This window comes from Panicum virgatum, chromosome 3K, assembly GCF_016808335.1.
Source record: "Panicum virgatum strain AP13 chromosome 3K, P.virgatum_v5, whole genome shotgun sequence".
NCBI classification, from domain to species: domain Eukaryota; kingdom Viridiplantae; phylum Streptophyta; class Magnoliopsida; order Poales; family Poaceae; genus Panicum; species Panicum virgatum.
The window spans coordinates 1,576,369-1,600,076 of NC_053138.1; the positions used below are offsets into that span (position 1 = coordinate 1,576,369).

Genomic DNA, 23,708 nt, shown 5'->3' on the forward strand with positions numbered 1-23,708 from the left:
TATCATTATTTTAAAGCTGCTAAGTGTGGACGTTCAAAATTAGTCGGTGATTTGTCTAGACCATTGCTTTAATGGATCCAAAGGGGTGTTTGGATGGAGTGACCTCTCTTTTAGTCACTTTTAGTCACATATTTATTTATTAAAACAGGGTTGACTAAAAGTGACTAAAATTTCTTTCTCATGTCCTTCTTAGACCATGTGTCTTGCTCTATTTCTCTCTTCTCTCCCTCTCCCTCTCCTCTTTCTCTTCTTCTTGAGTTCCCTTTTAGTCACTCTATCCAAAAGGGGTGACTAAAGTTTAGTCATATGACTAAAATGTATCAATCGCGTCCTCACTACTTATATAAAGGTCTCATAAACATTAAAAAAATATTCGCACAATTCTAGCCCTTCATACTCGATGGAGGGACAACCTGGTTTGGGTTGGTCAAACATATTTATTAGATTACCAGTATACTCCTATCTGTAGCACACCTAACAGACTGCTAGTAGATCCTTCTCCCATTTTATTAATCAGCCATCAGTATCTTTCCATTTTCTTAGGGGGGCAGCATGCGTTAGGCTTCCAAAATTTTTTTTACAGTATCCGTTACATCGAATCTTTGGACATGTATATGGAATATTAAATATAGTTGAAAAAAATAACTAATTACACAGTCTAACTGATTAGCATAAGATAAATTTTTTAAGTCTAATTAGTCTATAATTAGACATTTTTTGTCATGTAACAACGAAATTTGCTACAGTAACAAAAACTCAATCTTTTTCATCGAATAAACACACCCTTAATGTCAACTATATGATGTGGTACAAGAAGCTGGCCAATCCCGCATGCTTGACTAATCTGACGGTCATTTTGAAACCTTACCAATTTAGTACTAGCTCGTAAAAAGTTTCCATAAGTCGCAGTCTTATGACAGTTCAAACAATGTCACAATGTCGTCAATTCATACCCGAAAGGGCATCTGACCAGCTGCTAGTTGTAGCTCGTTTTTCCGTGGTGTCCCACTCCCAGTGTCGAGTCCATTGAGTCCTATACTAACGCGCCAGGAATTGGCGCGCGCTCATGCGTCGCGGCCCCACGTGGACCCGGGAGTACTGTTCATCATTTAAAAAATAATAAAATGTACTGTTCATGTGGGGCCGGGGGTACTGTTCATAATAAAAAATAATAAAAAAGATACTGTTCATGTGTGCCCCACCGGGTACTGTTCATAATAAAAAATATAATTCAAAATTAAAAAAATTAAAAAGTGGCCCCATGTGTTTAAATGTTTAGTTTTTTATGAAAAAAAATTATATACTACATTTGCCTCTATTATATATTGGATTTTATTTTCACTTTGTGAACTCGCAAAATATAATTGAATCATACATTCATTTCTAACCCTATCATTTTTTCTACCAAAATTAATAATTCATTTCTAACCCTATCATTTTTTCTACCAAAATTAATAATTAGTGTAAGCTAATCCATCAATTATATCTACTAACATACACAAAATAAATTCTTCTATGTACTATTTATACAGGGATGGGCCCTGTGTGTTATTTAGGTGTTACCCACATAATATTCAATTGGAATCCACCCACAAAATATATTTAATTATTTATTTACATGAAAATAATAACCATATTTCATACACTACGTCTACACGTGCTAGCCCCTACTACTTATTGGATTTTAATTCCACTTCATAAACTCGCAAAATATAATTATATGATAATTTATCAACTATACCTATCACACTTCATTCAATACATCAACACGTTGCCAAAATATATCAGCACGATATTGCTTTAACTGTAATATACGATAATATATTTTTATTATTATTTTACATCAAATCTTTTGTAACAGGCGCGCAAAGCGCGCCAACCTGCCTAGCTGCTTTGGTGGCTCCTGGGCATCCCATCAGGCGGACGGGCGTCCCAAAGCAGTTGCGGCCGGCCGGGCCTTGCGCCCTTCGCCGTCGCACGCTGGCTGATTCGCCACGGAGGCAGCAGCCACGGGCTGTGACGGAGAACGGCCGGCGCGCCGTGCCAGAGCCAGAAGGTCAGAGCGTCAATATCTGCGGACCACGCCTCGCCGGGAGTTGGTTGTTCCTTTTTATATTCAAGACTGCCCTCGCTAGTCCCCCACTTCCAGCGCTCGAACTCGAACCCCCCATCCATTTCCTCTCTTGCTCCCGGCCTCGGCGAGCTCGTCGCTCCTGTGGGAGGGAGGGGAGGGATGGACTGGTTGGAGAAAAGCCTGCGGGAGGACTTCGATCTCCCGCCCAAGAACCCTTCTGAGGAAGCGCAGCGGCGATGGCGCTCCGCCGTCGGCGCCCTCGTCAAGAACCGCCGCCGCCGCTTCCGCATGGTGGCCGACCTCGACAGCCGCAGCCAGAACGAAGCCCGCCGGCGATCCATCCAGGTACTTGCTAACTTGTCGCCGATGCTAGTCCGTAGCCAGCCTTTGCCACTTTGATTGCTTCCGTCTCCACAGTATACCATTGCTCCGATCTCTTTACTTACTTTCCCTCCGCTGCATCTCCTGAGCAGCCAGCACGTGACGCTTTCTACATCTCTACTCACTCCGCCTTTCCCCACCTTGGAATAATTAAACCATTTCCGCCAAACTGCATCTGATTCATCTTTATCAGTGTAGTATACTAGAGTAAAGTGGAATGGTTACCAGTTGTTGGTCTTGTCTAGCCATCACATAGCGTCATAACGGCACAGAAAAATTCTCTCACTGAAAGGTCTGTGCCTGAATATTCAAACTAGTTGGTATAAATGCAAGTTGTTAATAAACCTTACGGAAAATAAAGTCAGAACTTTTCTAGTTCACGATCATGGACCAATTATCTGGCCAAGGCTGAGTATGACTACGACCCTCAAGGAAGCTTCCAGGAAGCAGCCTTGCTGGGGTCCCCCAACCACAAGCAGCCTTGCTAGGGCCCCCCAACCACGTTGGTCCCATCGTTGAGGCCCCACCTGCGATAATCTTTTTTGAACAATTACCTGCGATAATCTTGCTTGTGCAGATCTAAAGATGTCACAGTTTTATGTCGTTGTACATAATTCAACTTTTTCTGTTTGTTGGACTCGGAGAATCCAGCGTTTTGTCTTGAGTTATAATGGTTCTAGTATATGTGGTCTACTTTTGGCACATAGCGTGGGTGCACAACTGCACATCCATTTCTGGAAAAAAGAATGCTATTGTCTATTAGTAAACTGCAAGCATCTTTATATTTGTGCAGTAGCTTGTATCTCATATGCTACATGCTAGGAGGAAAGAACTACTTTCCTATATGCAGGTACTGAACACCTTTTTGTTCTTTGTTTTCTCCGGCAGCAAAAAATCTGGCTTGCCCTCTATGTGCAGAAGGCTGCGATCACCTTCATTGATGGTATTGCATAACTTCTGGTGCTACTGATTTTTTTTGTTGCTCTACTAACTCCATCTAACTTGTGAACCATCTGATGGTGAAGGTGCCAAACATAAAGAGTACCATCTGACCGATGATATTATCAAAGCTGGATTTTCCATCAATCCAGAAGAACTGGCATCGATAACAAGCAAGCATGATCATAAAGCATTGGGGATGCATGGTGGGATAGATGGGATATCCAAAAAGATCCGCTCAACATTTGACCGTGGTGTATCTGCTAGTGACTTGGATACAAGACAAAGCATCTATGGTGTCAATCGCTATGCAGAGAAACCTTCAAGAAGTTTCTGGATGTTTGTCTGGGATGCATTGCAGGACATGACTCTTATCATTCTTATGGTATGTGCTTTGATATCTGCTGTAGTTGGTCTGGCATCTGAAGGTTTTCCCAAGGGCATGTATGATGGCTTGGGCATAATACTCAGCATTTTGTTGGTTGTGATGGTTACTGCTATCAGTGACTACAGGCAGTCACTTCAATTCAAGGAGCTAGACAATGAAAAGAAGAAGATATTTATCCATGTAACCAGAGACGGCTCTCGACAAAAGATCTCTATATATGACTTGGTGGTTGGTGATATCGTTCATTTATCAATTGGAGACCAAGTACCTGCTGATGGACTGTACATTCATGGATACTCTCTTTTGATTGATGAATCCAGCTTGTCAGGTGAGAGTGACCCAGTTTATATTTCTCAAGATAAGCCGTTCATCTTGGCAGGAACCAAAGTTCAGGATGGATCAGCTAAGATGATGGTAACTGCTGTTGGCATGCGCACTGAATGGGGAAGACTGATGAGCACGCTGAGTGAAGGAGGGGAGGATGAGACGCCATTGCAGGTTAAACTAAACGGAGTTGCAACCATCATTGGGAAGATTGGCCTGGTGTTTGCCACGTTAACGTTTGTAGTCCTGATGGTTAGATTCCTTATTGAAAAAGGTTTAACAGTTGGTTTGTCCAAATGGTATTCTACTGACGCATTGACCATAGTGAACTACTTCGCAACAGCAGTCACTATTATTGTTGTTGCTGTTCCTGAAGGGTTACCTCTAGCTGTTACTATGAGTCTTGCCTTTGCAATGAAAAAACTAATGAATGATAAAGCACTTGTAAGACATCTTTCAGCATGTGAGACAATGGGATCTGCTGGTACCATCTGCACGGATAAAACAGGAACTTTGACTACTAACCATATGGTGGTTGACAAGATATGGATAGCTGAGGTTTCAAAGTCAGTTACCGGTAATAATACTTTGGAAGATTTGAATTCTGTCATTTCTCCAACCACATTGGGCCTACTCTTGCAGGGCATTTTTGAAAACACCAGTGCAGAGGTAGTCAAAGAAAAGGATGGTACGCAAAATGTTTTAGGAACGCCAACAGAAAGGGCAATATTTGAATTTGGCCTGAAACTGGAAGGAGGTCACAATGCTGAGGATAGGGCCTGCACCAAGGTTAAGGTTGAGCCTTTCAATTCGGTTAAGAAGAAGATGGCAGTGTTGGTATCATTGCCCAATGGTACATACCGTTGGTTCTCCAAAGGTGCTTCAGAAATTATTGTGCAGATGTGTAACATGATGGTTGATGCTGATGGAAACAGTGTTCCCTTATCAGAAGATCAGAGAAAGAACATCTTGGATACTATCAACTCTTTTGCTTCAGATGCTTTGAGGACACTGTGCTTGGCATATAAGGAGGTGGATGATTTTGAGGATGATTCAGATAGTCCGACAAGCGGTCTTACTCTAATATCCATTTTTGGCATCAAAGATCCTGTGCGCCCAGGAGTCAAGGACGCTGTAAAGGCCTGCATGTCTGCTGGTATCATTGTGAGAATGGTGACTGGCGATAATATTAATACAGCTAAAGCTATAGCCAAAGAGTGTGGAATATTGACTGACGATGGCATAGCAATAGAAGGACCAGATTTCCGTAGCAAGAGCCCGGAAGAGATGAGGGACTTGATACCCAAGATTCGGGTGCATTTTTCTTCTCTCAGCCTATATGTATGCTAATATCTTGCAACAAATTTTAATTATCAATTATCATTTGCAGGTTATGGCTCGTTCTTTACCATTGGACAAGCACACCCTTGTGACAAACTTGCGAGGTATGTTTCATGAGGTGGTTGCTGTGACTGGCGATGGTACGAATGATGCTCCAGCACTACATGAAGCAGATATCGGGCTTGCTATGGGCATAGCAGGCACAGAGGTACTTTATTATTACACATTCATGCATGGACGTGACATTAGCAGGAACTGATTAAGTCACGGCGGAATACATAGATAGTGATTCTAAACTTGAAAAGTTCGTAGAAGAAATCTATTTAGTTCCATTTTCAACTCTGCGATTCGAATAGTTTGTTTCTATGTCGACACAGAAATCATCATTAAACATTGATCTCTGCCGTTCTTTTTGTTTAAACCTCTTGCTGACTGGATACATGTCGGTCGTATTAGAAGTTTATAACTCCTGACTTGCAAAAGCTTGTCCTTCAGCGACTATCCATGATCCTTGAAAGATAATGGTATAACCTAACACCTCTTCAGGTAGCCAAGGAAAGTGCTGATGTGATAGTACTTGATGACAATTTTACAACTATAATCAATGTTGCAAGGTGGGGTCGTGCGGTTTACATAAACATCCAAAAGTTTGTGCAGTTCCAGTTGACTGTCAATATTGTTGCTTTGGTCATCAACTTCGTCTCAGCATGCATCACAGGTGTGGACATCATCTATAATACTCTTTCTACGCTGCCATGTTTGTTCCATTAGTGATTCTTGATACCCACTATTTAATTAACAATACTTTTGACTTTTGCGCTGCAGGGAGTGCTCCTCTCACAGCAGTGCAGTTGTTGTGGGTCAATATGATTATGGATACATTGGGAGCTTTAGCCCTAGCTACAGAACCTCCAAATGATGACATGATGAAGAGGCCACCTGTTCGGCGCGGGGAGAGTTTCATTACCAAGGTCATGTGGCGAAATATCATTGGGCAAAGTTTATATCAGTTGGTTGTACTTGGAGCTCTCATGTTTGGTGGGGAACGACTCCTGAACATCAAGGGTTCTGATTCCAAATCTGTAATCAATACACTCATCTTCAACTCTTTCGTGTTCTGCCAGGTGAGTGCATTCTAACTTTTAGCAACATACATTCAGCCCTAATGCCTATGGTGTGCTGAAGTAAAGTTCATTCCAAATGTTCCTTTTTGGCCCTAATCTAAAAATTATAACCTGTTTGTCTGCATCCTAAACCAATATAGTTACATGAAACCTATGACGCCATTGCTCTGAAAAAACAAAGGAAGATCTGTGCATTTGAATTATGTCCCCCATATTATTATGTCTGATCTGATGATGGTCTTTGAATTATGTTACTTCAGGTGTTCAATGAAATAAACAGTAGGGAAATGCAGAAGATTAATGTTTTCCGTGGTATGATCAGCAATTGGATCTTTATTGGAATCATAGCCGTGACAGTCATATTTCAAGTGGTGATCATAGAATTTCTGGGCACTTTTGCCAGCACTGTTCCACTTAGTTGGCAGCTTTGGTTGGTGAGCGTTGGCCTTGGATCCATCAGCTTGATCGTGGGCGCCATCTTGAAGTGCATACCAGTTAAATCAGATGAAAATCCTTCAGGTCCAAATGGCTATGTGCCGCTACCGAGTGGTCCGGATAACATATAGCCGAAGAAGAGCGATTGGCAACGGCAAGGCATTGCATTTGGTAGAATTTGCAGTTTCCTGAGAACCCCAAATGCACCACGGCTACATTATACTTTGAGTTATGTTTGGGACAATTAATAAACCACTGTCTAGGTTCAGTTATAACAAATTGTTCTTTACCTTGTCATGCAATGCAACGCATTATATTTGGCATGGGTTATGGAAACAATGTTCTTGACTAATCCAAGTACAATTACTTTGTTATCGAAAGGAAGCTATACATTTACCGGATTTAGCAAAGTTCAGTTTCAGTGAGTGGTGCACCACTCGTGATTGTTTTGTTGCCCACCATGGCACCTTCCATGGCTGTACAGAGCTGAACGCGTCCATAAAGTCGAGTACATACTAACAGAGACATTGCATCATCAGTATTGGATCATCTTCGAATCGGCGCTAAGCTTGTCAGTCATTCATGTAATAATTCTACTAAACTCCACAACAATGGACGCCAAACTCCCAGCAATGCATCAGCTTGCTCCCGTTTCGTCCCTAGGATCATCGCCCTCTTGCGCCGCACTGTCACTTGGCTGCGGGCATGATGAGAAGGTATTACGCATCCATTCGTTCATCCGCGCATCTTCAGCGGCATAGCCAAAGCCATAGCCCATCTCTGCAAATTGCTGCCATCCGATGTCTGCAGGAACCGTCGTCTCCAATGGCTCTGGCTCTGGCTCTGGCTCTCCCTTGATGTCTTCGTCGCCATTGATGCCGGCGGTAGGGTGGTAATAATCCACGCCTTGCTCCATCACGGGCTGCAGCTGCCAGGTGGTGGTTGATGCCGCCCCGTTCATCACCGGCGCAGCAGTCTGCGACGTGCTAGCAATGGCATAGGAGCACCCGGCATCGGGCGGCGCTAGCGCCGCCGTCGTCCAGTAATCTGCGGCGGCGAAGTCGTGCTGCTCCTGGCTCAGCGTGGCTCGCTGCCTCTTGGACGACAGGAGGATCTCGTCGGTTTCTTCTTGGTGTTCCTCCCCGCCGTCGTCGCCGCCCGCCGCCGCCCTCGGCGTGCGGTGCACCCTGCAGATGACCCTGACGCCCTCGCCGTCGGTGGCCTCGGGCATGCTGCTCCCGAACTCCTCCATGAGCCAGGCGCTCTTGTCGCCGGCGGCGTCGCGGTACTCGAAGGTCTGGCGGTACCCGTGGCGGGGGACGGCGACCCGCTTCCCGGAGCCGTGCCACGTGCCGCCGCCCCGGACGGCGCGGCTCATCCGGGTGCCGGCGTTGCCGTCCTTCCAGCGGGCGACGCAGAGGAAGTACCAGTTGCCGTCGTCGTGGCCGAAGCGGCGGAGCCGCGACGTGAGCGTGCCGGGGTCCGCGCTGTAGACGTCGGCGGCGCACACGACGCCCTCGGGCTCCCCGAACGGCGGCTTCTGGCCGGGGTTGGCCACCCAGGGGTTGAGGTAGTCGCGGATGAGCTCCCGCGCGGTCGGCGTGAAGCGGTAGCACGGCGGCACGTCCGGCCATCGCGCCTGCTCCATCATCCGTTCTCTTCTTTGTTGCTGGCTGGAACTGGAAGCGTCCGGTGGCCAAGATCGGCGAGAGGGCTTTGAGGATCTTGGACGGTGATCTTGAAGATTTTCGCGCGCGAGAGGTGTGTTGCGAATTTGGGCAGGCGAGCATGTGGATCGATGGCATTATATATCGCTGCGTGTGTCCAGGTCCGGAGATCCGAGTTCGAGTCGTGTTCTTATTTCTTAACCGAGAGGCAGACGTCCGAGATGTGATAGGATTCGGCTTCGCGGAACGCGGCTACGGTTTCATAGCTACCACCACACATCGTGATCAGCAACCGTAACGGTAACACTGCAAAACTTCTCCGGTAATTCGCTGTCTGAACTCTGAAGCAATTTGGAAAGAAGCAAAAAAACAAAAAAAAAATGCTCGTGTTGGGTTGAGATGGGCCAGCTGAGCCATGAATAATGAAAAAGGCCGGGCCCATTCGTCTTAGGCCCACAAGTAGTCATCATGGGCCGGCTACATACCAAAGCCGAAGCAAACCAAAATTAGTCGCCTCTGTGTGCTGGGGTTTTGCTTCCGTCGTCGTCTTCAGCAGATTCGTGCGGCGGCGGCGTCGCCGCGGCGGTGAGCGGAAAGCGGCCGAGACGAGGGATCGACCTCGATGGGGAAGCAGAAGGGCCGCGCGTCCAGCAGCGGCATGGCGGCGTCGCTGGTGCCGCACGCCCAGGGCGCCGTCCCCACCGTCGGTTTCGGCGGCTACCACGGCGCCGTCCGTGTGGAGCCCGCTGCGCCCTCCGACCCCGACGCCCCGATCCGGCTCACCCCGGTATGCTTTCTCGCTCTTCCTTCCTTAGACATTAGGTCTATTGACGAGGGTGTCTCCTTGCCTTAGTTCACCAGTGGAAGAATTTGCCTGGTTGTCTAGTTTGATTACTGGGTCCCAAATTGGGTACTTCCTCTCCGCGCAAGCGAAACCAGACGAAGTTCTAATAACCAGTAGCAACGATTCCCATGTCCTCTGTGATAGCAAGGAACCAGAATCGAATTGGCTTTATGGTTTAGCGGTGGTGGGGAGTTGGACCTGAATTCATAGGTTTAATAATATTTTCCATTATACGGGTGTTGTAACAACCTACACACGCTGCAATTATCTGTTTGACTCCAGCATCATCTAGCTCCACGTGGCACAACTAAAAACCTTTTGAGTTTACTAGCTCTGTTTTAAGTTTGCTTCTGTTTGTGGCTTCGCACTTAGGACATTCTCATGCCTTATTTATCATAATTGTGTGAAGGATGTGGATGGTGAAGTGCTTCAGAACCTAAAAAGGCTAGGAAGGAAGGATCCAACAACAAAGGTCAGCCTGCTAGTCATATTCTTTGCATTTACCTTTATTTTTCTCAAAAATATTGTACTAGTAGCACTTGTGTTCTTATAGTGAGAATCTTTAGCTAAAATCCACTTATCTTACAATCATTTCCGTTGATAATAAAACAACAAGAATTCAGTGATGTCCTACTTACGCAAATTCTGAGGTTTGATCACTATCTGTCAAAGGGATGCTTCAGTTTCCATTATTCCAAATAACCTCTGGCATTTATTATTCGTTTCTTCCTTAAATGTTACACCCATTCTATAATAAAAAGAAAAATCTATGACATCGCCATTGTACTATCTGTTGCTGATTTTGTTCTTATCGTGGTTATTAGGGATACATGTTCCACTTGTTTTGGGTCATTGGGTCAACCTAAACTTTGCTAAAATTAACTACAATCGCATGCCACACAATTAATTTAGGGAAGATAAATGAATTAAAATGACATGCCGCACAATTAATTAGCTGACTGAAGAAACACCATTGGGCAGCAATTTGCATCCCCAGTGGTTATCATGTCAATGTATTGTTAACCTATATCATATTAGCAAATTGTTCACTAGACAAGATTAATCTTTAATTTCTGTAAGAGTTAATGACATAGAAAATAAGTATTTTAGACATCGCAATCAGAAACATAATTCTCTCTGAACCTTCAAAGGTCACATATATGAAGTTAGACGGATTCCCAGTCCTCTATGTAGGAAATTGCATCTTAAATTCTGGATAATACACTGCATATGCTTTCACTGATCTGCTATTTATAAGTCTTTTTCCATAACATCTTACAGTTCTCTTTTCTTTTCTTCAATGTAGCTCAAGGCCTTATCTGCGCTCTCTACACTCTTTGCACAAACACCTGGCGAGGAAGTGGTGCAGATTGTTCCACAATGGGTATTTTCTCTACTGCCCTGTTGCATTTTTTTATCTTGATCTTATATCCTTATGGTCCTTATATGAGTAAAGCTTATTTGTGGCAATTTTATTATGCCATACTTCATAATATTTTAATATCTTTATGAAAATATGCCTAGTGATAAAGTGGTATTCTTTTTTCTGTCATACATATGTTTATATTATATGCAAGGTCTAATCAGAACATGACACCCATGTGGAGCTTGTTTCCTACTTGGCAGTGTTGACTTGTTTCTTTTTTTTTGTGTGTGAGTAGATTGTTTTTGTTTCCCTGTAATCCATGAATACCTTAGGTTTGTTAGACTTTCTAAATGAGATCATATGAGTGCAAAATCAGTGAAAAAAAGGAAGGATAAAATGGTTAAACTTATTGTTGCATTAAATGCTTTTGTTCATTATTTTGCTATAATCTATTGTACTTAAGAGTATTTTGATTCTTCAATTCACTGATTGTAATGTCTGTTTCATGATTATGCTGGTACCATCACCATAAAAGTACACACTATATTTTCCTTCTTTTTAGGCATTCGAGTACAAGAGGCTTCTGCTTGACTATAACAGAGAAGTTCGTCGTGCTACTCATGAGGCCATGTCTAGCCTTGTCACAGCAATCAAGTATGTCCATCTCCCTCCATTTAGCTGAGGTGGATCTGGTCTATGCTGTTTATATTTGGTAGTGGTACCTTGTTGGTTTTCTTTCAGTTAGAAAAGATCTTATACCCCAGCAGAACTTAGTAGATTTCTGTAATTTCATTTATTCAATTTGCAATTTTTTTCTCATCTTTGAAGGTGTGTCATTTACTCCATTGTTTTAGGAAGGGTATAGCTCCACATCTGAAGTCCTTGATAGGTCCTTGGTGGTTTTCTCAATTTGACCCTGCTCCTGAGGTTGCACAGGCTGCTCGACGTTCATTCGAGGTGGGTGCTAGACCTTCTCTGATTAATGTTACTGGCTGCAAATTACTTCTCCTGGACCACCTAGATTTTCTGCACCCATTTCTTACCTGGATCGCTAGACCAAAAATACTAAACCCATTGAGGGCTTGTTTTGGTAGGCAGGGATTTACTCAATCCCTTTGGATTGGCAGGAAAGTTAATTAATTTTCCACCTGACCAAAGGGATTGGGACCAATCCCCACGAGTTCAGGTAAGCCCTCAAAATGATTGGAAAATAACTCTTGACAATTAACTGCAAGAAATGGGCCATTGATGTGGAATCATGAATTTATTCTTATGTTCATATCTGGTTAGGGGATGCACTCCACTGGCTGATTTTTTGGGTATACCCCTCACTTACCACTAGTTGGGAAAAGGAAATAAAAATATTTTGATTCCTTGTTAGTTGGGTATGTAAGTAAGAACACGATTCCCCCTTGGATTTATGTACATTCCATGTATTTGAGGTAATTTCCTTACATTGCAAGTTTTTTTTTTCATTTGGGCCGTGCCAAACATTTTCTTGAACTTTGATCATCAATGTTTAAAATTTTTACATAGATTGAAAACACAATATTGATGTTACTAGATTCATTATAAAATCTATCTTTATAATACTTTTGTCTATAAAATATATGTTTTCATCTATATAATATATTTTATAAATATTGTCTTCCTCTATCTTTCTAATATGTTGTAGGTTTGTTCACATGTTTCAGTTCTTTCTGTAGGCAGCATTCCCACAGTCAGAGAGAAGATTGGATGCATTAATGTTATGCGTGAAAGAAATATTTCTTTACTTAAGTGACAACTTGAAGCTAACAACACAAGCTTTATCTGACAAGGCTACACCAATGGATGAACTGGAAGATATGCACCAGAGGGTATGATTTATGCTCTTCCATTGTTCTGAATGTGGTGTATCGGTTAGCTTTCCATTGCAAAAAATTTATTTTCCTGTGTGCAATCAGTTTCAAGAGATTACCAGCTGATATTAAATAAATAGTTATGCAATCTTGTAATTAAATTGATTGATTTCCACCTTTTTTCCTTAATGTTTATTCCACTGATGCTATATTTCACAGTCATAATTGATGCCCCATTCTCCTTTTACATAGAAGGATAGAAGTCTGTATCTTCAAATAGTAGTTCCATTTTCTGACGAGCGTTCTTGTTCTTCTGTTGCTCTTTGTCTTAGACATGGTCATTGGTTCATTTTGTCCTGAACTTTTCTATTGGTAAGTTCCTACTGTGCTTCTAATACCGTTTGTCCATTTTCCTATTTTCCTCTGCAGGTGATATCATCATCACTGCTTGCTATGGCAACTCTTATAGACATTTTACTAGGAGTGAAATTGCAAAATTGTGATGGTGATAGTACCAGTACAGGAAAAAGGAGTCTGTCAAAAGTTCGATCTACTACACTTTCTTCTGCTGAAGCTGCATTTTGTATGCATAAATGTTTCCTTGATGTCCTCAAGTCAAAAAGTGCTGTTATACGGTCAGCTACATACTCATTGCTTACAAGTTATATCAAACATGTCCCTCATGTTTTTGATGAAGAAACCATGAAGAAACTTTCTCCTACTATACTTGGTGCATTCCATGAAAAGGATGCGTCATGCCACTCTTCCATGTGGGATACAATTCTTGTTTTCTCTAGAAAGTTTCCAGAGGCTTGGTCATATTGCAATATTCACAAAGTTGTCCTCAGTCACTTTTGGAATTTCCTACAAAATGGATGCTATGGGTCCAAACAAATCTCATATCCTCATCTAGTTCAATTTTTGGACTCTATACCACCTAAAGCAGTCATGGGACAACAATTTGTTTTTGATTTTTTGCATAATCTCTGGGATGGAAGGAACCAGAGGCAGTTATCAGCTGCTGACAGTTTGGCTTTCTGTATTGCCTTTAAACATATTTTTTTGTGGCTTCTAGAAAATGTATCAAGGTATCCTTTCAGAACTAGTTCAAATTGCAGTTGTTTTGCGATTCCTGGAATTCCTGTGTAATCACCTTATCTCTTTTTACAGATATTCTGGAGAAGATTCTTCTGATGATACTCCCATCAAGCTTATAACAGATATACTTGCCAAAATTGTTTGGCGTGACTATCTTTTATTGTCCGGTGACACAGCTGGTAGCGGTGTTCAGTTATCTCATAAAAATTCAGGGTCAGTGATGAACACCCAGTACCCAATGTACTATCTTCAGGATTTGGGGAAATGTATTGTTGAAATAGTGGATGTGATTGCGGATACTGAAAATCATTTACTCAATATTTCTTGTTCATTGCTGGTGAGGGACTGTATGGACATAATTCAACAAGGGGAGAAGCTTTCGAAGTTTCAGGACCATGTAGAGCAACTTGTGTCGTTCTTCTTATCTTTGGATCAACTCGTTGTACACAAAGGTAAAACGTGGCCACTAGAAAGATTAGCAAGACCGCTGGTTCAACAGTCTTTGCCAGCCATCATGCTCATGGTAAGACCAGACTCTTGATTTTGGCATGAAGATTAACATAATCTTTGTTCTTTTACCTGAATATAAACTCTGATGAAAAAAATGTAAGTCGTTAGTTGTTTTGCAACGCAAGATCAATGTTATTGGATTCATCATGAAAATCACCTATTTTTTCCTCAAACGCACAAGAGAGCTGATTCATTAAGAATCATGAAAACTACGTTAGGATCATGCATTTCTTTTTATTTTAATATCATATTTTCACGAATGACTTATTATTTATAGCAGGAGTAGGATAGTTATATCGCCATGAGCTCAATTAAATTATTATTTTATGATTTGTTGAACGTGAAAATTCACATCTACACTCCAATAAGTATAAACACTTAGGGATGTTCAGAAGAGGAGGATTCGTCCAGGAAGTTCTAGGGATTAGTTCAAGTTTGTATTAAATTCTAGGGATTGGTTTCTCTGTCCCCCCTACCCAAATTGACTCTAGAAGTTTAACAGTACAATGATCATGTAGAATGGGTAAATGAGCCAGATATTCAACCACTGTTACAATCTCTGCTAAAAATGGTTTCATTGGTATGCAAATGATAGATATGAGTGCTTCATTTGAACCACTAACTAAATTAAAACTCTGTTGGCATAAAATCTTAGATGCTGGTAGAACAAGTTTTTAAACGTCCTGAGAAAATTTTCTTTTTAGCACCAATCTATGTGCTGTGTCCTTCAGTTTGTACCATACATCGACACGTGGACGTGGAGATCGAGACAAAGTTGCATCCTTCTTTGAATTTATGGTTACACAACTTACATAGCAATTGAAGTGTGTTCTATAAAACATTGTGCTATTGATGCAGGATACTCCAAGCTTGGTTAATCTTCTTTCAGTTTTGGTTGAAATATTTGGACCCATTCCCCTATTTTTAAAGAATTATCATGGAAAGTCAGATGTCAAATCTTATCTGGAGTTGTTCAATTCTGAACTTCTCCCTTGGTGTTTTAATGGAAAATATAACACCTGTAACTCAAAGATTGATTTGCTGCTTTCGTTATTTCAAAACGAGTGCTTCTTTGACCAATGGTGTTCCATCATCAAATATACTAGAGCTGAACAAAAGCACTCCATTGATGATAAGACCTTGAACATTAAGAGCCGATTAGAATTGCTTACACTGTTGCTTCAGAAAGTCAGAGAAAGAATTGCTGGGGGAAAGCTAAGGAACTTACAGAAAAATGGTTATCTTCCAGAACATTGGCGGCATGATTTATTAGATTCTACTGCAACTTCTGTCCTCTGCGATTTGACTGCTGCAGACCACCATGTTAGTTTTTTGTGGTATGTGCTTCAATCCCTTAGTATTTGTTCCTTTGTGAATGTTTTTATTTCCAGGTGCCAGCACATTGTCCTAAATTTTTATTTGTAAAATTTCAGTGCTGCACTTGGTGGCTCAGATCAGGACGATCAGATCTGTTTTCTTTCTGCTGAGACTGTTCATAAAGTTCTAGAATCCATTGTTAAGGATTTGGCATCGGCACTCTTGGCATCAAGTTTTGAATGGGCAAGGCTTGCATATTCTCTATTGTTGCCTTCTGAACCTGAGCATTTGAAGCTTCCAGAAGAAAATCCCCTGCTAATCAACTTTGAGACGGCTCGATTCGCTTTTAAAGTACTTCAGGGTAGCTTCTTTTCACTAGGGAGACTTGAGGAAAATTCTGTATTTCCTTCTATTCTGGCAGCTTTGTTTGTCATTGAATGGGAATGTAGCATGTCTTTGGCTACTGATGATGAAAGTGATTTGGAAGGTCATATAAAAGATATGGATGTTGGTTCTTCTATGGGCAGAAGCTCAAAAGATTATTTGGATGAGAAAATGCATTTGAAGGCTAACCTTGCAGAAAGCATACATGCTTTTTGCCAAAGCTTAAGTCCATCCTTTTGGAATAACCTTCCTTCATGCACAGTGAATAGATTGGCAAATATTCTAGCTCAAACTATCAGGTATTCTGTATTTCAGACAAGAGACTTGCATGTGGAAAAGACAGCAGTCTTATGTTCTGAGTGGGTGGTAAAAATGTTGAAGCTCATTTGTCTTGATGACATAAACTTGCAAAGCTTTTTTGATCTTTTACTATCTGAGGGAGAATATTGGCCACTCTGGTTGAAACCATGTTTACAAAATGGGCTTGCATCTATGAAGGTCCAGTTGGATCCGGCTATTACAGATGACATTGTAAGAGTTCTTTTCTCTGTCTTCTTTCTCCCCACAGTCCTTGCTTTTATTTGGCTCAAAATATTTAAGAAGCACTTCATTGGATGACGAGTCATATCTTTATGAAATTTCTGCATAGTTTGTATGTGTAACTTATTTGTCGTAGACAGTAGTTATCCTCAAAATTTATTTGATTGCACTGTTCTATCTACTATCTGAGTTATGTTTTAAATGAAATGGCACTTTATTTGTGAGAGTTCTCAGTCACTGTAGTAGCTCTGGAGAACTAAATCAATAATTCCTTTGGTGCAGGAACTGAAACACCAGCGGTTTGTTGCTTTCGTTGATAGGCTTATTCTCAATCTTGGCTTTGGTGAAGTGATTTTAGGTATTCCAGAAAATCTACGATGTGCCACATCACAATCAATTGATATTACTTCACCTATGTCTTCCTTGTCTAGAGCATGGGTGGCTGGTGAGATCCTTTGCACTTGGACATGGAAAGGGGGAAGTGCACTGAAAACATTCTTGCCTTCTCTGGTCCAGTACATAAAAGAGGAATCGCGTCTTGAGGTTAACATTGTGTCTCTGTTGCTTGACACACTGTTAGGGGGCACCCTTATGCATGAGAGTGATTCATGGGTACTGTTTAATGCTTGGCATCTTTCTAACAATGAGATTGGGAAAATTCAAGACCGTTTTCTCCGTGCTCTTGTGGCTTTGTTATTTACTACCAACACTAAGAATTGTCTTTGGAGAGAATCTGACGCACTTGTATTTTTTGAGCAAGTGTTGAGCAATCTTTTTATGGGCTCAACAGTAAACAGAAAATGTCTGAAAGTTCTTCCCTTTGTTATGAGTACCATCATAAAACCATTGCCGCAGAAACAGAAATTCATTGAAGATTCTCCATATGGTGATTTGGTCAGGAAAAGCATATTGAGTTGGCTTGAGGCAGCCATCTCTTGCCTTTCATCCAGTCCAAGGGAAGTACCAGTTCAAGGTAGGCTTCATTAGAATTTTTACTAGATGACTCACATACAATACTGCCTTTACAAACATGTAATATGATCTGTTACTTTGTCAGATATTGAGGACTGGATGCAAGTGGCACTGTCTTGCTTCCCATTGAGCATAACTGGAGGAGCTCAGAGATTGGTAGTTACGGTTGAGCGAGAAATCAGCGATGCAGAGATATCATTAATGCTGACTCTCTTTCAGAAATATCAGTTTTTCTATAATGGTGCAGCTTCATCATTATCCACTAGTGAAACTGTGATACCAAGGATAGTTGAGTTATTGGGGGTAAAATTGACAGCTGTTATGGTTGGATATTGCTGGACAAAACTTCAGGAAAATGATTGGCATTTTGTTTTCCGCATGGTATTCAAGTGTATTGAATCATCTGCTTTGCTTGTGGAAGAAATGACAGATGGCATAAATGATGCCGTAATAAACCAGTTATCAAGTGAAGATGCCTTGGAGAAGCTTAAGTTAATGGTTAGCACTACAGATAAGTTAACATTAAGCCTCGCGGAAGCTTCTCTTGTTACATTGTGTCGCCTCAACCATCTTGGTAATCTCCAAGAAGTAGAGACTGCCAAGAGTTTGCAGCTTATTAGATCAGGGGACTATGCTGAGAGTACTAACAAGATGATGGAGAGTATCCTCCGTTTGTTCTTGGCTACTGGTGTTTCAGAGGCAATTGCAAAATCCTTTGGTGAAGAGGCTTCATCCATCATAGGTTCCAGTCGCCATGCTTATTTACATTTTTGGGAACTTGTAGTGTCATTCATAAAGAATGCTTCGCCAGAGATTAGAAGGTCTGCACTGGAGTCCATGGACCTGTGGGGACTTACCAAGGGTTCAGTCAGTGGATTGTATTCAATTCTTTTCTCGTCACAACCAATATTTCACTTACAGTTTGCCGCTTTCTCTCTACTTCTGTCTGAGCCCTTCTGTCAACTTTCATTGCTTAAAGATAGTTCTCTGGGAGAAAATTGCTCATCTGCTCAGCGATCAGGCATTAGCGAAAGCACTGAGTTGATGCCAGATTCAGAGAAAACTCTATGTCTCAGAGATGAACTCTCAGCCTTAGTTGAATTCCCAACGTCTGAACTTCTGAAAACAGATCTGACAGCGCGAGACAGGGTATGCTATATTATGTCTTTTTAAATTTAGCAGCTATTTCTTTTATCATGTGCTAATGGTTATTTTGTGTTTTCTCTCACTAGGTTGATGTCTTCATTGCATGGGCATTATTGTTGTCACACTTGCAATCACTGCCATCATCTTCCATTATTAGGGAAAATGTACTTCAATATATACAAGAGAAGATCAGTCCGTGCATATTGGATTGCATTTTCCAGCACATCCCAGTAAAGAGTGCTGCTCCTAGTGGGAAGAAAAAGGATGCTGAACTCTTGCCTGAAGCGGAGGCTGCTGCAAAATCTTCTAAGGATGCCATAGTTACTTGTTCGTTGCTGCCATATGTGGAATCTCTTTCGCCAGTTGGGACTTTGCAAATGGCTTCACTTGCAGGATCATTGTATGGAATGATGATTAGACTGCTACCCTCTTTTGTGCGCACATGGTTTACTACTTTGAGGGACCGTTCATTGTCATACTCAATTGAGTCGTTTACCAGACAATGGTGCAGCCCTCCTCTTCTGCTAGATGAATTTTCTCAGGTATGTGCATGATCTTCGGTGGCAAGATACACTTTAGCCTTGCTGTGAGAAAGAGCCATGCGTGTTACAATTTATTCGCCAGCTTATAGGGTTCTATACTTCTATTAACTAGCGGTTAACCTCTTTGAAAACAACCTATTAGCCTGACACAACTTAGCGGCATTAGATGCCCACTAATTCATTTGGTTTTCAGTAATTGTTTCTTTTGTTAAAATCATGTAGTAACAGTTGAGTGGGTACATGTAAACAGTGGTGGAGGGAAGGGTAGGGCTACTAGGGCCATGGCTGGTATTTTCTATACTGTAGCTTGTAGCATAAAAGTCCTAGGTCCAGCCAGCGTGTTCTTCCATTGAGTGGTCCTAGGTGTCGGCCTGGCCCAGCTCCGCCCCTGCATGTAGATCAGATAATGCTATTCCAATTGAAATCAACATGGTCCTTGGAGCTCTATTGTCTCCTGCAACTCACCATCTTTCTCTTTATTACAGGTTAAGGATTCTGTGTATGCTGACGAGAATTTCTCAGTTAGCGTCAACCGATCGGCTTATGAAATCATTGCTACATACAAAAAGGAGGATACAGGAATTGATCTTGTCATACGCCTCCCCAACTGTTACCCCTTGCGCCATGTTGATGTTGAATGTACCAGAAGTTTAGGTATCAGTGAAGTCAAGTGTAGGAAATGGTTGCTTTCCCTCACATCATTCGTCCGCAACCAGGTAATTTCTTTCCTAGAACAAAAATGAGAGGGTAGTAGATATTAACCGATGGCTTTCAACCCAAGGACATGAAAATGGCGTTTGATCATATTTGCATATGCTTCTCTGCAGAACGGTGCTATAGCAGAGGCGATCCGCACGTGGAAGAGCAATTTCGACAAGGAGTTTGAGGGCGTGGAGGAGTGCCCTATCTGCTACAGCATTCTCCACACGAGCAACCACAGCCTTCCGCGGCTGGCGTGCAAGACCTGCAAGCATAAGTTCCACGGTGCCTGCCTCTACAAGTGGTTCTCGACGTCCAACAAATCGACTTGCCCGCTGTGCCAGACTCCCTTCTAGGCATGCATGTTTGTTGGCACTGTTCAATAGTTCCTGTAAATGACGTGTGTATTCAGTGTAGCACAAGCAGTTTTTTTTAACACCATTAGCTCTCAGAATCTCCAGTCCAATCTCTTGGTACAGGAAGAGATGTGCGGCTCAAGTGTGTTAATGCCCATTCGATTAACTAATGTATACAGCAAGCTCCTTTTCTTCAATTCATTTGCTAACTACTCCCCCCGTTACAAATTATAATTTATTTATCTTTTTTATTCTAAGTTTGACCACCCATCTTTTTTAAAAATTTGTGCAAAGTATAACTTCGAACTCTCCTTTTTTTTCCTCGCTTGTTTTATACACTATTTAACGATGCCACGGACAAGAAATCGACCGTGAAATGCAGGTCGCGGGCTCATGCTGGTGACCGAAAGTCGCTGTCAATTATCTCGCGGCGGCAGAATTTGGGAAGGTGCTGACACGAGTGGGAGAAGCAATGGACGGAAAATGACTAGATGGTTATTGTTGAACAAACAGATCCAGTGCTATATATAGGTTGTATCATTTTCTGAGCTAAACATACCCACCCATCAACTTTATGACAAGCAACCCCAGGAACACCAATCAAATCCAAGAATTTTAACTCAGCTCAAAACAACTCTCCCCACTTTTACACAACTGGCATGGCATGCTTAGCTTTTGCTCTGAACTGTGCTACTAGGCGATGAGGAAAGGGAGCACGGTCAGCATGAAAGCCTCATAAGTAAACATCGCAGACCCGGAGTATGCGGTGTCCTTCTCCTTGAACTTCTCAGTCAGTCCCTGCAAATAGTCGAAACAAATGAGCACACGATAACAGAAGATGCCAAAAAAAAAATGCTGCGATTGTTCAGTATGGTAGAGGCGTACCTTAACAGTGAGGCAACATCTGCAGAGGTAAAAAGTTAAAAATGGGGAAAAAAAAGTTAGGATTGTGGTACTGGGCAGAATGAAAGCATATAGGATATCAATGAGTTATGAACATCCAAGATAACAGCACTGTATGATCCATGCGGCTATATCCATAACAGAAAAATCTGAAGGAAAAAAAATCATTGCCAGGCAACCAGTCAAGAAACAAAGACCAGTTAAATTGAAGGAAGGCCCTTACTCAATGAAGTTATCATATTCAATTGCTCTGCTCTTGCCCCCAGTCTTGTCAAATTTAGACACAAGCAGGTCTAGCACAGTTGGAGAGACGGAATATCCCAGACTGAGAAGAGCATCACGCAGTTCTGATGAGTCAATCTTACCACTCCGATCACGGTCAAATCTTTCAAATATTGCCTGAACAATAGAGCGAAACATTAGTACCAGTGCTAAGCATGACTGATTTGCTTGCCTAGAAGTAAGAGAAAAAGGAATATTTAGTTGCAGATCATCTTACTCTCCAATTCTGAATACTGTAAAACACAGAAGTAAATTCCTTGGGCCCTGAAAGGTTGAAAACAAAAGGTAGCACATGAATACCTAGAAACAGAGAAGGTATATGATTTAAAAAGGGAAATCGTGACTCTAATATTTCGCACTAGTTGAGCAAAAGGACCAAGAAACACAACTTAGCACTGATCTTTTGAGTTGAGACTAGAAACTCACAACTCATGACTTGAACTCTACATTTATTATAGCAAAAGAGAATAAAAACAATATATGGAAATCTTACTTAAATTAAATGGTTTAGCTTGTGAAGATCAAGTTAGTATTTTCAACTTGTATCGAATGTGTACCAAATAGAATTGAATGTAAAGAATTGTAGCAAGCATGAATGTCCATATGACACAAAATTGTAATTACCAAACTACATGCATTACAGAAAAAAAAAGATACAGATTGGCATGCCCAGTAGAACCACTTCACCATTCATGAACTACAAAAAGTCCCATGGTTTCCATAAGTCCCATGCACGACGCAAAAACCTAAACCACAGCACCGCTGACCAGCACGAGGAGCACGATGCCGATCTTTCGAGGCGCGCGCCACTGACTAACTAGAAGGAACAATGGCACGCAGGACCGAGAAGGAGGGGGGAGGAGCGTGATGGGCCTTAATTACCTATCTTGCGGACGTTGGTGTTGGTGAATAGGTACATAAGGAGGTGGACGGTGCGGAGGCTGAAGCTCTGGTTGTAACCGGAGAACGCGGACTGCAGCTCCTTGTCGTCGATCATCCCGCTGCCGTCGCGGTCTGCCGCCTGGAAGCAGGCCACCACGTTGGGGTCGGTCCCGGGCGGGAACGCGGACGGCACAAGCGACGCGAAGGGGCTCCCGCCGTACCCGCCCCCGTACGCCGGCGGCGGGGCCCCGTAGGGCGCGGGCGCGTGCGGCGGCGCGCCGTAGGGAGCGGCGGACGAGGGCGGCGGGGCGCCGTAGGGAGGGGCGGATGAGGGCGGCGGGGCGCCGTAGGGCGCGCCGTAGCCTCCGCCGCCGCCGCCGTAGGGCTGGGAGGAGGGCGGGGCGCCGTAGTAGGGCGGCGCGGAGGAGGAGGAGGAGGTCTTGCCTTCCTTGGGGGGCTTGTCGCCGTAGGGCGGGGCGGAGGGGGCCGGGGAGGAGCCGTAGGGCGGCGGGGCGCCGTAGCCTCCGGCACCCCCGGCGCCGGGGCCGTAGGGGTAGCCGGAGCCGGGCGGCGGGTAGCCGGCCATGGGGGCTTGTGGAGCGATCACACGGGAAGGGTGATGTGGGGAATTGGGAATCAAATCGAGGCTGCGCTTCGAATGGAAATTTCTGCAGCGGAAGAGAGAAGAGAGCAGGCTTTATGACGTGGCGAATCGAAACGGTCTTGGACTGGGTCAACGGCTAGAATTAACCGCGGGCCACCCGACCCGAGACGACCCGGTTCGAACTCGACTCGACGACGCGGCGGCTCCAGCGCGTGCGGGCGTGAGAAACGAGCTTGAGCTCGGTGACGAAGGATCGGTGCGGCCACGGAGCAAGGAGTTGTGTTCACATCGCTATTTCTGAATGCGGGAACAAACGCAAATATTCGGAGTCACGCGCGTGAGTGCCTGCGAAGGCGGCGTGAGTGCTAGCGAAGACGTCGTAGAATTGTTCTTCTTCCTCTCGCGATAGAGGTTGGGAGATCGCCGCCGGCCGGGGGTGGTGGTTGAGGAGGCGGTTGTAGGATTCCAGGGTTAAGATCGGTTTCTATGATCGGCGGTTTTAGAGGGAGAGATCGAGGTGATAATGGCTCTACCGACTGACAGTTCGGTCGACATTGGAGGCCAGTTGGCGTGGGAGCCCCACTCCTGTGTATCTTTTGGAAGATGGTTAAGCAACTCATATATAAAGTCCACCAAAGCTCAGCTGATGACCTATTCAACATTTTACTGAAACAATGTTGAAATAGTATTTTGAAAAATATTGAAATAATAGTTCGAAAATGTTGAAATAATAGTTCGAAAATGTTGAA

The 23,708-nt window shown here is 43.0% G+C and overlaps 4 protein-coding genes across 6 annotated transcripts; 2 read left to right on the forward strand and 2 right to left on the reverse strand.

The window, feature by feature from the left end:
- Positions 1–1,919: 1,919 nt before the first annotated feature.
- On the forward strand, positions 1,920–7,416 carry LOC120696656 (probable calcium-transporting ATPase 9, plasma membrane-type). Its single transcript, XM_039979629.1, has 7 exons — positions 1,920–2,419; positions 3,344–3,398; positions 3,481–5,420; positions 5,497–5,655; positions 5,994–6,165; positions 6,273–6,571; positions 6,832–7,416. Exons 1-7 carry the CDS (start codon positions 2,234–2,236, stop codon positions 7,135–7,137), a joined length of 3,117 nt encoding a protein of 1,038 aa, XP_039835563.1. The 5' UTR covers positions 1,920–2,233; the 3' UTR covers positions 7,138–7,416.
- A 227-nt stretch (positions 7,417–7,643) lies between these two features.
- LOC120700328 (NAC transcription factor NAM-2-like) lies at positions 7,644–8,654 on the reverse strand. Its single transcript, XM_039984553.1, has one exon. It carries the CDS (start codon positions 8,652–8,654, stop codon positions 7,644–7,646), a length of 1,011 nt encoding a protein of 336 aa, XP_039840487.1.
- A 516-nt stretch (positions 8,655–9,170) lies between these two features.
- Positions 9,171–20,530, forward strand: LOC120696657 (E3 ubiquitin-protein ligase listerin-like). 3 transcript variants are annotated; one of them, XM_039979630.1, is made up of 15 exons: positions 9,171–9,460; positions 9,927–9,989; positions 10,824–10,901; positions 11,446–11,537; positions 11,738–11,840; positions 12,590–12,742; positions 13,154–13,812; positions 13,895–14,345; positions 15,191–15,669; positions 15,766–16,564; positions 16,856–17,546; positions 17,631–18,694; positions 18,778–19,233; positions 19,719–19,949; positions 20,061–20,530. In XM_039979630.1, the coding sequence occupies exons 1-15, from the start codon at positions 9,296–9,298 to the stop codon at positions 20,286–20,288; spliced, it is 5,712 nt and encodes a 1,903-aa protein (XP_039835564.1). In that variant the 5' UTR covers positions 9,171–9,295; the 3' UTR covers positions 20,289–20,530. The 3 variants fall into 3 exon arrangements, with proteins under 3 accessions (XP_039835564.1, XP_039835566.1, XP_039835567.1); XM_039979632.1 differs by having other exon boundaries at positions 9,221–9,460; positions 12,578–12,742; XM_039979633.1 differs by lacking the exons at positions 9,171–9,460; positions 9,927–9,989; positions 10,824–10,901; positions 11,446–11,537 and having other exon boundaries at positions 11,742–11,840; positions 12,594–12,742.
- A 231-nt stretch (positions 20,531–20,761) lies between these two features.
- Positions 20,762–23,030, reverse strand: LOC120696658 (calcium-binding protein CBP-like). The gene is made up of 5 exons (XM_039979634.1): positions 22,356–23,030; positions 21,691–21,737; positions 21,415–21,590; positions 21,174–21,192; positions 20,762–21,086 (listed from the first exon to the last, which is right to left on the reverse strand). Exons 1-5 carry the CDS (start codon positions 22,939–22,941, stop codon positions 20,982–20,984), a joined length of 933 nt encoding a protein of 310 aa, XP_039835568.1. The 5' UTR covers positions 22,942–23,030; the 3' UTR covers positions 20,762–20,981.
- Between the last annotated feature and the right edge of the window lie 678 nt (positions 23,031–23,708).

What these genes read in the sequence shown, in the direction of transcription:
- LOC120696658 (XM_039979634.1), bottom strand. Translation starts at nt 22,941, where the DNA reads ATGGCCGGCTACCCGCCGCCCGGCTCCGGCTACCCCTACGGCCCCGGC. An exon ending in CACCAACGTCCGCAAGATAG is followed by an intron (nt 21,738 to 22,355) that starts GTAATTAAGGCC and finishes TCAACCTTTCAG; the next exon opens with GGCCCAAGGAATTTACTTCT. An exon ending in ACAGTATTCAGAATTGGAGA is followed by an intron (nt 21,591 to 21,690) that starts GTAAGATGATCT and finishes TCTATTGTTCAG; the next exon opens with GCAATATTTGAAAGATTTGA.
- LOC120696657 (XM_039979630.1), top strand. Translation starts at nt 9,296, where the DNA reads ATGGGGAAGCAGAAGGGCCGCGCGTCCAGCAGCGGCATGGCGGCGTCG. An exon ending in GGAAGGATCCAACAACAAAG is followed by an intron (nt 9,990 to 10,823) that starts GTCAGCCTGCTA and finishes TCTTCAATGTAG; the next exon opens with CTCAAGGCCTTATCTGCGCT. An exon ending in TGGAAGATATGCACCAGAGG is followed by an intron (nt 12,743 to 13,153) that starts GTATGATTTATG and finishes TTTCCTCTGCAG; the next exon opens with GTGATATCATCATCACTGCT.
- LOC120700328 (XM_039984553.1), bottom strand. Translation starts at nt 8,654, where the DNA reads ATGGAGCAGGCGCGATGGCCGGACGTGCCGCCGTGCTACCGCTTCACG.
- LOC120696656 (XM_039979629.1), top strand. Translation starts at nt 2,234, where the DNA reads ATGGACTGGTTGGAGAAAAGCCTGCGGGAGGACTTCGATCTCCCGCCC. An exon ending in CCCGCCGGCGATCCATCCAG is followed by an intron (nt 2,420 to 3,343) that starts GTACTTGCTAAC and finishes TTTCTCCGGCAG; the next exon opens with CAAAAAATCTGGCTTGCCCT. An exon ending in TGGGCATAGCAGGCACAGAG is followed by an intron (nt 5,656 to 5,993) that starts GTACTTTATTAT and finishes ACACCTCTTCAG; the next exon opens with GTAGCCAAGGAAAGTGCTGA.